Source organism: Armigeres subalbatus, chromosome 1, assembly GCF_024139115.2.
Source record: "Armigeres subalbatus isolate Guangzhou_Male chromosome 1, GZ_Asu_2, whole genome shotgun sequence".
Taxonomy (NCBI): Eukaryota; Metazoa; Arthropoda; class Insecta; order Diptera; family Culicidae; genus Armigeres; species Armigeres subalbatus.
Genome location: NC_085139.1, coordinates 118952476 through 118965792, shown reverse-complemented (window position 1 = coordinate 118965792; position 13317 = coordinate 118952476). Strand labels below are relative to the sequence as shown.

The 13317-nt window shown below is 39.5% G+C and overlaps 1 protein-coding gene across 2 annotated transcripts in view; it reads right to left on the bottom strand.

Annotated features, from left to right (window-relative positions):
• Positions 1–13317, bottom strand: part of LOC134205047 (adenylosuccinate synthetase) — a 57424-nt gene that overhangs the window by 30179 nt on the left and 13928 nt on the right. For both annotated transcript variants that reach the window (XM_062679926.1, XM_062679927.1), the window contains exon 2: positions 2537–2639. In XM_062679926.1, coding sequence (XP_062535910.1) covers positions 2537–2639 — 103 coding nt within the window. The remainder of the gene's footprint in view (positions 1–2536; positions 2640–13317) is intronic.

The following is a 13317-nucleotide window of genomic DNA, read 5'->3' as shown; positions in this document are numbered from 1 at the left end:
TCATAGCTCCTTCATCCCACGATAGCAAAGCAATGAAAAAGTTTTGATTTGTACCTCATTTTTGTGATTTTTCAGCACGCATGTTAGCGAAAAGAAGCGACGAAATTGTTGCAGCATTTCTTTGTTTCGCATGAAATAAAATAATATGTTTAGTAAAATGGAAAACGGAACAGTTCCCCTATAATTTGGCAAATTTTAAATTTAGAGATTTTTTTAATAGAAAATTTAACCAATAGGGTAAATGATGAAGTTTGGACATCTGAATATTTTTTGGACTTTTGGTTATATTTTTTTACTTAGCTTTCTTTAAATAAATACGAATCATGTTTCTGTTTTGCCTCGTTCATTATCACATTTCGAACCATATTGATATTTATGTAACAAAATAAACAAAATATAGCTAAATGTCCAAAATATATTCAGATGTCCAAAATACCATCGTTACCCTAGTTCTGGAAGTTGCAAAAATAAGCCTCAGATGTTCGGTATACGTTGAAGACCGAAATTTGAGTTTCTTCAAACACCAGCGTAAAATTGAACATTGAAAAATTATATAACCGACTACGGACATGCCATACCTTGAGGTGATTATGTGATGTGATAGTTTTCGTACAATGTTGAAATTTAAGTCGATTGTTCAGTATCGGTAAGCAAATGATCTACCATTGTACAGATTCGGTGCGTGTTCAATCCTCCCATTCTAGTTATAGTTCTCTCAACTCGTGCTCCTGAAAAACCACCTGAACAAACACGTGGCTTTGTTGCATACATAAACCGACCGAGCACTTGACCAATAAAATTATTGGAATTATGTTATATACATTCTAAAAGACTGCACTTCCAGATACATTTACGCGTATTTAGAAGATTGAAAAATAAATGTTTTTGTTTTGTGAAGACCTATAGTTTCCCAAAACAGAATTTAAAAAAAATGAAACGTTTTTAAACTACAGTCTGCATTCCCAGTTAAAATACCAAAGGGGTACCAGACCACCTAACAAAACGGTAGAGAACCGCTGATATAGGGAAGTGACTATAAATAGTATTGATCTTCGGTTCACTAATGAGAAGCATTTTCACTGGTTTATTATCCGACATTCTGGCTACAAGAAAAATGCCTTATTATTAGTATATTCCATTTCCACACACTAGTTGCACACTATTTGGGATATCTGAATATAATTTGGACTTTTGGCTATATTTTGCGTATTTTTCTACTTAACTTTCTTTAATAGGAATCATGTGTCTATTTAGTCTCTTTTATTGAAGAAAATATAGCCAAAAGTCCAGAAAACTTCAGATGGTCAAAATACCACCGTTACCCCTTTTTCTGATATGACAAGTCAGTAATCGATCATAGACCAACCAGAACAGAAATGTAGAATTTGCCGTCTGCGGATATGCAATTTATCACATTTGTTTGCTCATTCAAAAGAATTACCGATTTTACCATTTTCATTTAGGCACGGTGTCAGGCCATTAGGCCGAAGGCCATTTGGCCGAAGGTCATTAGGCCGAATGGACATTAGGCCGAACGGACATTAGGCATTCTCTCTTCTTCCTTCTCTCTTCTTCCTTCTTTCTTCCTCCTTCTTTCTTTTTCCTTCTTCCTTCTTCCTTCTTGCTTCTTCCTTCTTCCTTCTTCCTTCTTGCTTCATGCTTCTTCCTTCTTCCTTCTTCCTTCTTACTTCTTTCTCCTTTTCCTTCTTCCTTTCTACTTCTTCCTCATTGCGCACTACTCACTTCTCACTCCCCAGTTCTCATTCGGCCTAATGGCCTTCGGCCTAATGACCCTGCATCTTTAGGCACCATACTTCCACAAAATGTAGTATTCGTTGGAGAAAGTATGACACCAAAACATACGGATTCATAATTGCATGAGATAAAAAGCATTTTTTTATTATTAGGTAGCTATAAAAAAAATAATAACTTTGAAAAAACTAATGCTTCTTACAAACGCAAATGATGAGGAAAAAACCTGAACTAGCATTGTTTGTTCGTTATCACATTTTTCGTCGTTTATCTGTATGGATGTGAAAATTATTTATCGTCACGACCGCGCACAACTTTTGAAGGCCACAGCTGATTGTTATTGTTTTTTGCCAGCTTTTGCTTTTTAGAAACAAGCTACAAAATAGAACGAAGATAATGTAATAGGTGCAATAACCAAACAAACTTTACGGATAGTGACGGCGAAAGCAAAGCAACACTGGTATTCATGTATATGTTTTTCCCTTTTTGTATTTCCGAAGGCAATTTGATTATTGCTTTCAAAACTTGGAAAATTTGATCAATAATGTTTAGAGCCATATTTAATAAATACAGCGCGCACAAAATATACTCGATGGAAGCAATGGGGCAGCATTGGGAGATACCGAAGCTTTGTTGGCTTTGACCTTGACGTGCTAATTCGAATAGATTCAGCCTTGATTTGGTGAAACGACAAAAGTTCGCTTCGCAACTCTTTCATCCAGCAACTATTTGGTCGATACGCTAAAGAATAAGTTGAATCTATTTTACTGATACTACGACTCACCAATAATTGATGTGCATTTTTCGTTAATGATGCCACTGGGTAGCAGGTGGAAGTCGAAATCCTTTCCATTGACCACGACAGTATGTCCTGCATTGTTTCCTCCCTGGAAGAATGAATGAAAAAACAAATCGTTAAAAAACATTGTAATCAAATCAATAAAAATTTTAGATAAAAGAAAAGTATCGAAACTGTCCCGTTTTATATATAACTGATCATCATAGATGATTGATAACCGTAGTAATACAGTTCTATTATTCAGTTTGAGCACTATACAGTAACTTCTAGCCAATAATAACGAGTTTCCAATTAAATTGCTTTAGGAAAAAAAATCCCATAATACTCATCCATCCAAAGTCGAATGGAGAACCGCTCAGAACTTTGATTTCACTGATTTTCTTAAAAGGAAAAAGTTAGAGAAATGTTCAATATGTAAAAATTGTAAGCCACGATTATTAGCTATGTAACAGGGTTCGATTTTGCTTGGATTTTTGAACCGGTAAGTAGAAATCATATTTGTTCCGGATTTTCCTTAATCCGACGAAAAGGTTAAAAAAAATTAGTATTTGATTTACACCGAATAGTGTTGCAAAGTAAAAAGCTTACCAATGGGATTACATGAAACTAGAATTAAATCTGCATGCAAACAATCATCGTTTCAAACACGTAGTTCTCATCTGAAAGACCACCCACACTTTTTGTGAGAATATTTTTGGAACAGTGCCATCTTCTAATGCGCTCACGTAGACACGACGGCTACCGCCAGGCCCATTTTCTGACAAATTACAATGCTTTGACGCAACCATACCGTGCTCGGTGAACATGCAGAATGATTTGAAGGTGCTGAACGAAATCGTCGATAGGCGAAAATTAATAAGTTTTAAATTGAACTTGAACACGCTTATGTTCTTTTTTTACACTCCCTTATCAAATACGAGACATGACAAAAAATATACATTCTGTAAACAAAAATCATTATTTTTGTCTTATTTTCACATTCAGCATAACATGATTCACAGACTGGGGAAAAGATCATCAACAGGTTTCAATTATTTGTTCGTCACTGTAGAATTCGGGTGGAAACAAAATATCCAATAAATCGCTCTATTCTTATCCGCGAGCTGGGTGAAAGACGCTAACGAATACGAAAGCAAACAGATGTCGGTTAAGGTAACTTATTATTAATACAAGCAACGAGTAACGTCGAGTCAACATTCTGATTTATAAGGTTCATTCTAGAACGATCTGTAAATTTATTTGGGAAACAAGAGAAAAACTCAACCTAACATTGAGAAAACAAAAACTTGAAGGTTGTATCAGAGCCACGGCCGCGAATTTAACGTAGAATTACGTATAGTGCGTTCGTGGATGCGGAACTCGATCATCCATATGTTGTGCATGTTCGCGCCGGATGGCTAACAGCCGAAATATAGGCAATTTACTACAAATAATGAAATTTCAACACTGCCTAGCGAAAATGATTCTTATTCTTATTGATTGAAATCTTTGGAAAAAGTCTTGGAAAAGAAAGGGTTAAAAATTGCATTTTATTATTATAATAGCCTAATTTCGCGGCAAAAATTATTGACATTTTCTGGGAAACAGAAAAACTCTTCTTTTTGTCTTTTTTTACACCAAAGATGTACTGGAAGGCTATCATTGGGCGGCGCCGTTGGCATTTGCAAAGAAGGTAAAGGCTTTTAAGACCATGCAAAATTATCCCATTTGGAATACCCAAAACTGAGAAAACCAGGAAAATAATGAAAAGTTTTACAAATTAATAGAATAAATTCATATGTACATTGTATATATACATTTGCAATGTATTCACCCTTTCATATTTGTAAAGATTATGAAGATTTGGCAAGACCTCAGATATCAAGCAAATTAGAAAGAATCAAGAAATCAAATAAAACAATATAATAAAAGTATAAAGTATCAACTTTTCGTTAATTGAATATCCTGTCTAAGAATGAATTGGGGCATTACAAAAGAAAACAATTAATCAGTATGATTATTAAAATTTATTACATCGCTGAATGACTACGCAAATGTTCAAACGGGCAACCATATTAGGTATCTGTTTGAATGTGGTAGACATTTCTATATACCACACCAACAGTCTAATCAGGAAGTAGTCTTATCTGTCCAAGCGGGAGGCTCGATGTTGATAGCACGGCGGTTGAACTACGTCAGCCATGCAACCGAGACGTGCTTCGTGTGATTTTGTCTGAAGTTCGACAACTTTTCAATCACTGACAAACAGAAGTTGAACTACGAAATTTCTTTCTAACGTTCATCCGTTAGGTGGTCAAGCGGCCAACGGCGGCACTCGTATCGTTTTTTTGCGAGTTTTATTGACGTTTGCTCACTATTATTGTCATGTGTCTGGTGTTACTCAAATATTAAGCAACAATGATTTTCGACGATAATATGCATCATAACATTCGATAATTTTTATCAAGTGTAATATCTGTTCGTCTGTGGCTCAATACATGTATAAAGTTGTAACGATCATGTTGAATCATATTAAAATAAACCAAGGCTTTGCGAAAAGTGACGTTATACATTTAACGAGATTACTGCTCACCCAGTGGCGCTTACGTTATTGAAGAACGTTATCATTCAATACATACTCATTTCTTATCAGTATTTCTAAAATTCTGTAGTCATCCCTCCATTATATTCATAAGGTATATTTACACAACATGGTGAAAGGATATTAGGATCAGTATTCCAAAGCGGTAATGGCTTTTTATTATTAAGAAAATAATTTTGAGCTTTTTAGTGGAATGTCTTCACTTGTCATAAGACGAGTTTGTACAATCCCATTGAATTCCACCACATAATTGTATCTTGACAGATACGTATTTCGACCTCAACAGTAAGGCCGTCTTCAGTGTCTAGTACTTGACTTGTATTTGTGGAGATGGTCAATATAAGCCAGTGAGATTTTTCTTGTGACCGAATAGCCATCCTCTACAACTGTTTTAGCATTTGCATTAGCATTAGCATTGTTACGGTGTAATTCGTAGATTGGACACTAGTGATACTCATGTTTTACTTTTGAGATCCTTACCTCGAATGCTATCAGAAATCAAGAAGGGGAGTGGTCCTTGATTCCAGTCTTAAACAAAAATAACAAAAGCATGAGGATTACTACTCCTGGCCACGCCCATCTTCACCGTAACTAGGGAGAGGAAGGAAGTGTTGACAGTGGCGTTTCCCTAACCTCAATTTACCTGTGCTTCTTCTTCTTTTTCTTCTCTTCTTCTTGGCATTACCTCCCCGCACTGGGACAGAGCCGCCTCGCAGCTTAGTGTTCATTAAGCACTTCCACAGTTTTTAACTGCGAGGTTTCTTAGCCAGGTTACCATTTTTGCATTCGTATATCATTAGGCTAGTACGATGATACTTTTATGCCCAGGGAAGTCAAGACAATTTCCAATCCGAAAATTGCCTAGACTGGCACCGGGAATCGAACCCAGCCACCCTCAGCATGGTCTTGCTTTGTAGCGGCGCGTCTTACCGCACGTCTAAGGAGGGCCCCAATTTACCTGTGCACTGGACTTAAATTCAAGGAATTGGTCTGCGGAAATGCATAGAATAACTAGATGTTGATTATTTAAAACGACTCTGATAATTTTATTTTCCATTTGAGCTGTCAAAATATCAAAATTTTCATTTTTTGGGTCAGTGCACAGGTAAAAAGTGAGGTTACGCGACGCCACTGAGTGTTGATGTAGTACTTACTTAACGAGAGGCCACCGACTTAGCGACACCCTCATAAGTACCACGGAGTTGGATAATGAGGAAGGTATTCGTTGGGTCAGGATTTGCCTGTAGCTGGCAATGTAACCGTGGTAGATCTTACCCCGTAACACACCACGTAAAGGTGTCTACCCAGCATTACGGGTAAGCCATTCTCTACACCTGGTTTTATTAAATTTACTTCAATTCAGTTGTTTCTTCTTGCAAAGGTATCAGAAAGCCACAGAAATAAGCAGAAACAGAAATTGAAGATGATATTGGACAAGGAGAATTGGAATATGGAGAAGAGTGTAAGATATTTAGCTGGAGAGTCAAGCAAGCTTTACTAACACAATTTAATATCTACAGCTTGAAGCAAGTGAAAAATATTACTATTCTTATTTTTATTGAAGTACCGTAATCCGGGGGAACATTGATCATTTTTTAACCCTTAAATTCGCAATGTTTTTTTAAGACAACAAACCGAAAATACGTTCGGTGTGAATTTACGTTAAAAATGTTTTCGGCGATTTCTAAAAAATAGCCTTGCGCCTTTAAGCTATGTTTGTACATATTTTACCCGTAAGTGAAATCATAGCTTTTTTATTATTTTTAAAACGAGTACTGCCACATGTAGAACGTGTAAGGCTGTTGTTCTTGATTATTTGATAATTTTGAACTTGTTTTAAAAATGTTTTTTTATCGAGTTTTTTTGATTTTTCAATTTAGGGTAACTTTGATCAATCATTTATCTATAGGGAAAGCGTGTGCAAACGCCTTAAGGTAGGCAGTTATAGATGGAATCTCTTACGTTGAAGCGATGGTTTTTCAACAATATATACCAAACTTTCGAAGCAAAAACTATGGATCAACAAATAAAATAAGATTGCTTATCACATAACTATAGGTACGAGCTTAATTTTTTTTGTTATTATACTTGTTTTGAGTGCTTTTTTGGCAGCTTGCTGTGGGCTCAAAAATTAATGTTGATTTTATTGTTCAAATTTTGGCGAAAAATAAATGCAAATTCATCCAAAGGTTATATCATTCAGCAGCAAATTTAGTCAATATTAAGATACCTAACTCACAATCAGTGTTGGTAAAATCATTCATAAAACTCAATCATTGAGCGCTCCCGCGCGAACTAACTCGTTTGCGAATTTGAAATAATGCATCACATCTGAGTTTTTCATGCTAAAAAGGATCATTTCACTCATTTCCCAAAAAAAAATCATTTCGCTCGAAAAAGTATTTATATTGTCGGCGTAGCACCAAGTTAGAATTCGGAAGTCGGGACTTCCGAACCGAACTTTCTTCCGAAGTTTTATCTGCCAAACTAGTTGATGCGTTGTTTAGCGCATCTTTAGGCGAATCCAGCGCACTACTTCCGAAGTTGGGAAAGTTGCCTATATCTGGAGAAAATTCCAACTTCGGTATAAAAAGCGGTATAAATTTATACCGGATAGACAATAATCAATTTGGGGGAAATTCATTGTTTACACACGCAACCCGTGCAAAGTCTGAAAACATAATAAGAGCCTATAGAAAACACATTTTGATTTTGACATCAAATTGAAATCATAATTTGTTTTCAAATATGAATCATCATGATTGATTATATATTTTGATCTCATTTTGCTGTAGATTTCTAAATTGTATGATCTGACATCGAACTGTGCACTTATTTTGTTATCGGAACCAATATAAAATTTAGTTTTCGATTTGCTCTCATCTATAGCAGAAATAGTTTTCGATTTGATGTCACAGTCAGATTTTTCTGCCATACATTATTTTACCCGTTAAAACGACCAAAAAGATATAAAATTAAGTAATCATATTCGGCGATTTCACAACATCACTCGGGAAGAGTATGCATTGTTCTATGTGTTGAACGTTAATTTACTGTTATTTTACGAAGGAGAACAAAATAAAACCCACGATGATTCAAATGAATGATTCAACCATGATTTTTAGGTGCTGAGTTGAGTGCGTTTCAACTCATGAATGATTTGAATCGTTAATGAGTTTTGAGATTTTGAGTTTTTCTCAACACTGCTCACAATTAGTAATTGTGATAACAGGAAATAGTACTTTATTCATTTCTTGAAAATGGTGAAACTGATCAATGTTACCCCGGTGATCGCCATTCGCCAAGTACTGCAGAAATGCCGCAAATACAACGTGCCCACACATCATCTATTCATCGATTTCAAAGCCGCATATGATACAATCGATCGGGACCAGCTATGACAGGTAATGCACGAACACGGATTTCCGGATAAACTGATACGGTTGATCAAAGCGACAATGGATCGGGTGATGTGCATAGTTCGAGTTTCAGGGGCATTCTCGAGTCCCTTCGAAACCCGCAGAGGATTACGGCAAGGTGATGGTCTTTCGTGTCTGCTATTCAATATCGCTTTGGAAGGGGTGATACAAAGAGTAGGGGTTAACACGAGTGGTACAATGTTCAATAAGTCCGTCCAGCTATTTGGCTTCGTCGACGACATAGATATCATGGCATGTAACTTTGAGAAGATGGAGGAAGCCTACATCAGACTGAAGAGGGAAACCAAGCGGATCGGACTAGTCATCAACACATCGACGACGAAGTGCATGATAGGAAGAGGTTCAAGGGAATACAATGTGAGCGAGTTTGCATCGGTAGTGACGAAATTGAGGTGGTAGAAGAATTTGTGTACTTAGGCTCACTGGTGACTGCCGAAAATGATACCAGCAAAGAAATTCGGAGACGCATAGTGGCTGGAAATCGTACGTACTTTGGACTCCGCAAGACGCTCCGATCGAATAGAGTTCGCCGCCGTAGCAAACTGACTATCTACAAAACGCTCATTAGACCGGTAGTCCTCTAAGGACACGAGACCGGGACTATGCTCGTAGAGAACCAACGCGCGCAACGAGTTGTATGAGCTACTGGGAGAACCATCCATCGTTCATACCGCGAAAATCGGACGACTGCGGTGGGCCGGGCACGTAGCCAGAATGTCGGACAGTAACCCGGTGAAAATGGTTCTCGACAACGATCCGACGGGCACAAGAAGGCGAGGTGCGCAGCGGGCAAGGTGGATCGATCAGGTGGAAGATGACTTGCGGACCCTCCGTAGACTGCGTGGTTGGCAACGTGTAGCCATGGACCGAGCCGAATGGAGAAGACTCTTATATACCTTAAGGCCTTCGGCCTTAGTCTGAATAAATAATAATAATACCCAAGTGATCAATGTTCCCTAATCAATAATTCAATAATCCGCATAATTAGAGATTTTTTCGTTGTGGTTTATGTGTCCAGCACTGGGGGATCTCCTACTATATTAATTATTGGCCCTTCCGTTAGAAATCCTCTTTTGAAAAGAAAAAAAAACATTTTGGCGGTAACGATGTATTTGTTTTTCAATAGTTTCCTTCGCAATCTTTACCAATTAGCAGAATTTATTCTAATTTTATGACTTTTCATTTCAATTGTTTAGCTTACATTTAAACAGTTAACATTGAACTAACAATTTGACGCAACAATAAACGGTTCGAGGCCACATCTCTCCATCCTCGGTTGCGCACCAACCTCGCCAAGTCATTTTGAACCTGGTTCGTCCATCTAACTCGGCCAGATCGGAAGCAAACACCATCTTTGCAGGGTTGCTGTTCATCGTTACCTTCCAGCTTTTGCCACCTTCTCCATACTTATTTAAAGACAGAATCACTGTCTTCCAGTGGACCAGTGGGGAACTTTTCGTTTTACGGAAAGTTTTCTCCTTACCGGGGCGGGAATCGAACTTACACTCCACAGCATATGCGTCTAGACGATTGATTTCGTAACCGCACGGCTACGAAGCCCACGGAACGATTGGTTTGACGAAGAGTGCAGACAGATTCTGGAAAAGAAAGACGCAGCGCGGGCGGTCGCACTGCAGCAAGGGACCCGGCAGAACGTGGAAGGTTATAGACGGAAGCGGAGACATCGGACCCGCCTTTTTCAGGGGAAGAAACGCCGCCTGAAAGAAGCGGAATGCGAGAAGATGAAACAGTTGTGCCGTTCTCAAGAAACACGCGAGTTTCATCAGAAGCTCAACGCATCCTGCAAAGGCTTCGTGCCGCGAGCCGAGGATGGAAGCATCTTGACGAAGGAACGTGTGGTGATCGAAAGGTGGAAGCAGCACTACGAGGAACGCCTAAATGGCGCTGAAAGTACAGGCAGTGAAAGTCAAGGAGGAGATGACAACGTCAGTTCAGCGGACGATGGAAGCCAACCACAACCAGCGCCTACCTTGAGGAAAGTCAAAGATGCCATCCAACAGCTAAACACCAATAAAGCAGCTGGTAAGGATGGTTTTATGAGCTGAGCTCATCAAGATGGGCTCGGAAAAGCTGTCCACTTGCCTGCACAAACTGAGTGTCAGAATTTAAGAAACATAACAGCTACCGGAGGAGTGGAAGGAGGGGGCATATGTCCCATTTACTAGAGAGACGACAAGCTGGAGTGTGAGAACTTTCGAGCGATCACCATCCTTAATGCCACCTACAAAGTGATATCCCAGATCATCTTCCGTCGTCTGTTACCAATAGTGAACGAGGTCGTGGGAAGTTGTCAAGCCGGCTTCGTTAACGGCCGCTCGACAAGGGATCAGATCTTTATTGTGCGGCAAATCTTTCAAAAATGCCGTGAATACCAGGTCCCAGGTTTCCTGAGAAGCTTACCAGAGTAACAGACGTCTCACTTCGAACAAAGTGCAATCAAAATCATCGTTACAGATACATTCTCGCCCAATGCTAAATGCACTGTAGGTGGACAAGCGGAAACCAGGTGGCGAGCAAACGTCAAACACAAACAAAACCGATGAAAGCGCTATCGGTGGCTGATTAACCACCTACAAAAAATTGAATCCATCGTTACAAATATGAACGATTGCACATGTGAAGAGTGAGACGTCTGTTTCTCTGTTGGTGGATGGTGTGCAAAACCGTGGGAAAATTTTGGACGGATCACGCCGGGGAATAAGATAAAGTAATGGACTTTCGTGCCTGTTGTTCAACATTGCGCTAGAAGGTGTCATGCGGAGAGCCGGGTGTAATAACCGGGGTACGATTTTCAATTGAACCAGTCAATTTATTTGTTTCGCGAATAACATGGACATTGTCAACCGAACATTTGCAAAGGTAGCAGAACTGTACACCCGTCTGAAACGTGAAGCAACAAAAGTTGGACAAAGTATATGCGAGTGGACGGAACCGAGCGCGACAGGGCCCGGTCGATGAATTCGTCTATCTTGGATCCTTGTTAACGGCTGATAATAGTCGTGAAATACGAAGGCGCGTCATGGAAGTCGGGACTCCTACGGGCTCCTGAAGAAACTGCGGTCAAAAATGATTCACACCCGCACCAAATGTGTCATGTTCAAAACGCTCATAAAACCGGTAGTCCTCTACGGACATGAAATTTAGATCATGCTAGGAGGAATTGCAGGCACTCGGAGTATTCGAGAGACGGTGCTTAGGACCATCTTTTGCGATGTGCAAGAAGACGGTGTGTGGTGGCGAAGGATGAACCACGAGCTCGCCCAGCTTAACAGCGAACCCTGTATCCAGAAGTTTGCTAAAGCCGGAAGGATACGATGGGCAGGGCATGCTGCAAGAATGCCGAACAGAAACCCTGCAAAGATGATGTTTGAACAATTATCTCAACGAATCATCCATTAATCGAAATAATCGACTAATTTGCGACATCTTATAGATATCTTATAGATTACTCTCGATTCTTGTCCATTATTGAGTCGATTAATCGTTGGGAATGAGGGACTGACTGTTTACTTCGATGACATTTACTTCTAGGGTGCAGCAGTCGTAAAAAGTGTAGACAACAACCTTCCGTGCACCATGTTTACGGTACTCGTCACTGAGTGGCGATACCGGCGTTTCTATCTGTGTTGTTAAACCTACCCGCATAATGAAAAACGACATACCATGCAATCAAAATTACATATGCGTCATAAGATATATTATCACTATTCACTTCATTGTTAGCATACAATTTTAAGCTGGATTCACCATACCAGCCCTACATCAACACTAACTGTTAATACATAACATGCTGTCGATGTGTAATTATATAGTTCTTCAATTGTACATCTACCAACAGATGTATGGTACATCGAAAATTTTGTTCGAAAAAACGACCGGATTGAAATGTTAATTATACTTAACCGCCTATTACTCATATGGACCATATGAGCTACTGTTGAAATAGTATATGAGGCTGTCCATTTATAGTTAACTACTATTAGTGAGACCATCGCTACAATCACACTTATTCTCTTCAATTATAAGAGATGCTGTCTACGTATGGTCCATGATTATGCGGGCTGCTACTCTATGTTTTGAGATTTTCACAATCTTCACCATGAACTCATGGAAGAATGGTAGTTGGAAATCGATAAAATGTTTGGGAAAATCAGGTATTTTGCAATTTTATGAAGTAACGTCATATGTATACAGAACGATTTGGCGAGCGTGGGGCGCATCCGCGGATAGAGAGATGTATTGTGGCGACGGGGGCAGCAGGGACTATGTCCAAGGGTTTGACGATCCCTCCCCAGGCCATCTGCGAGTTGTGGCGCCTGCCTAGGATGTGGTGGGGTTTGACAGTGGGCTCTGTTAAACCTCTATAAAAAGCTGCATGAATCCGCAAGTAGGCTCCGCCAAAGCGACCGTGTGCCGCTCAAAGCGCACAAGCCCAAGTCCTGGTGTTAGGTGGGAAGCTAAACAGCCCTGACACGACGGCCCTCCGACGAGACAGGAGGTTTGCGCAGGCCCAATAAGCCGCCTTTAAAAACAACCATTACGAACAACATAGAAGATAATACGACTCGATACAATCGGCAACGACCTAGGCGACGAATAAAGGATCACGATTGGAAGCTTGGAACATGGAACTGCAAGTCGCTAGGCTTCGCAGGTTGCGACAGGATAATCTACGATGAATTACATCCCCGCAACTTCGATGTCGTAGCGCTGCAGGAAATCTG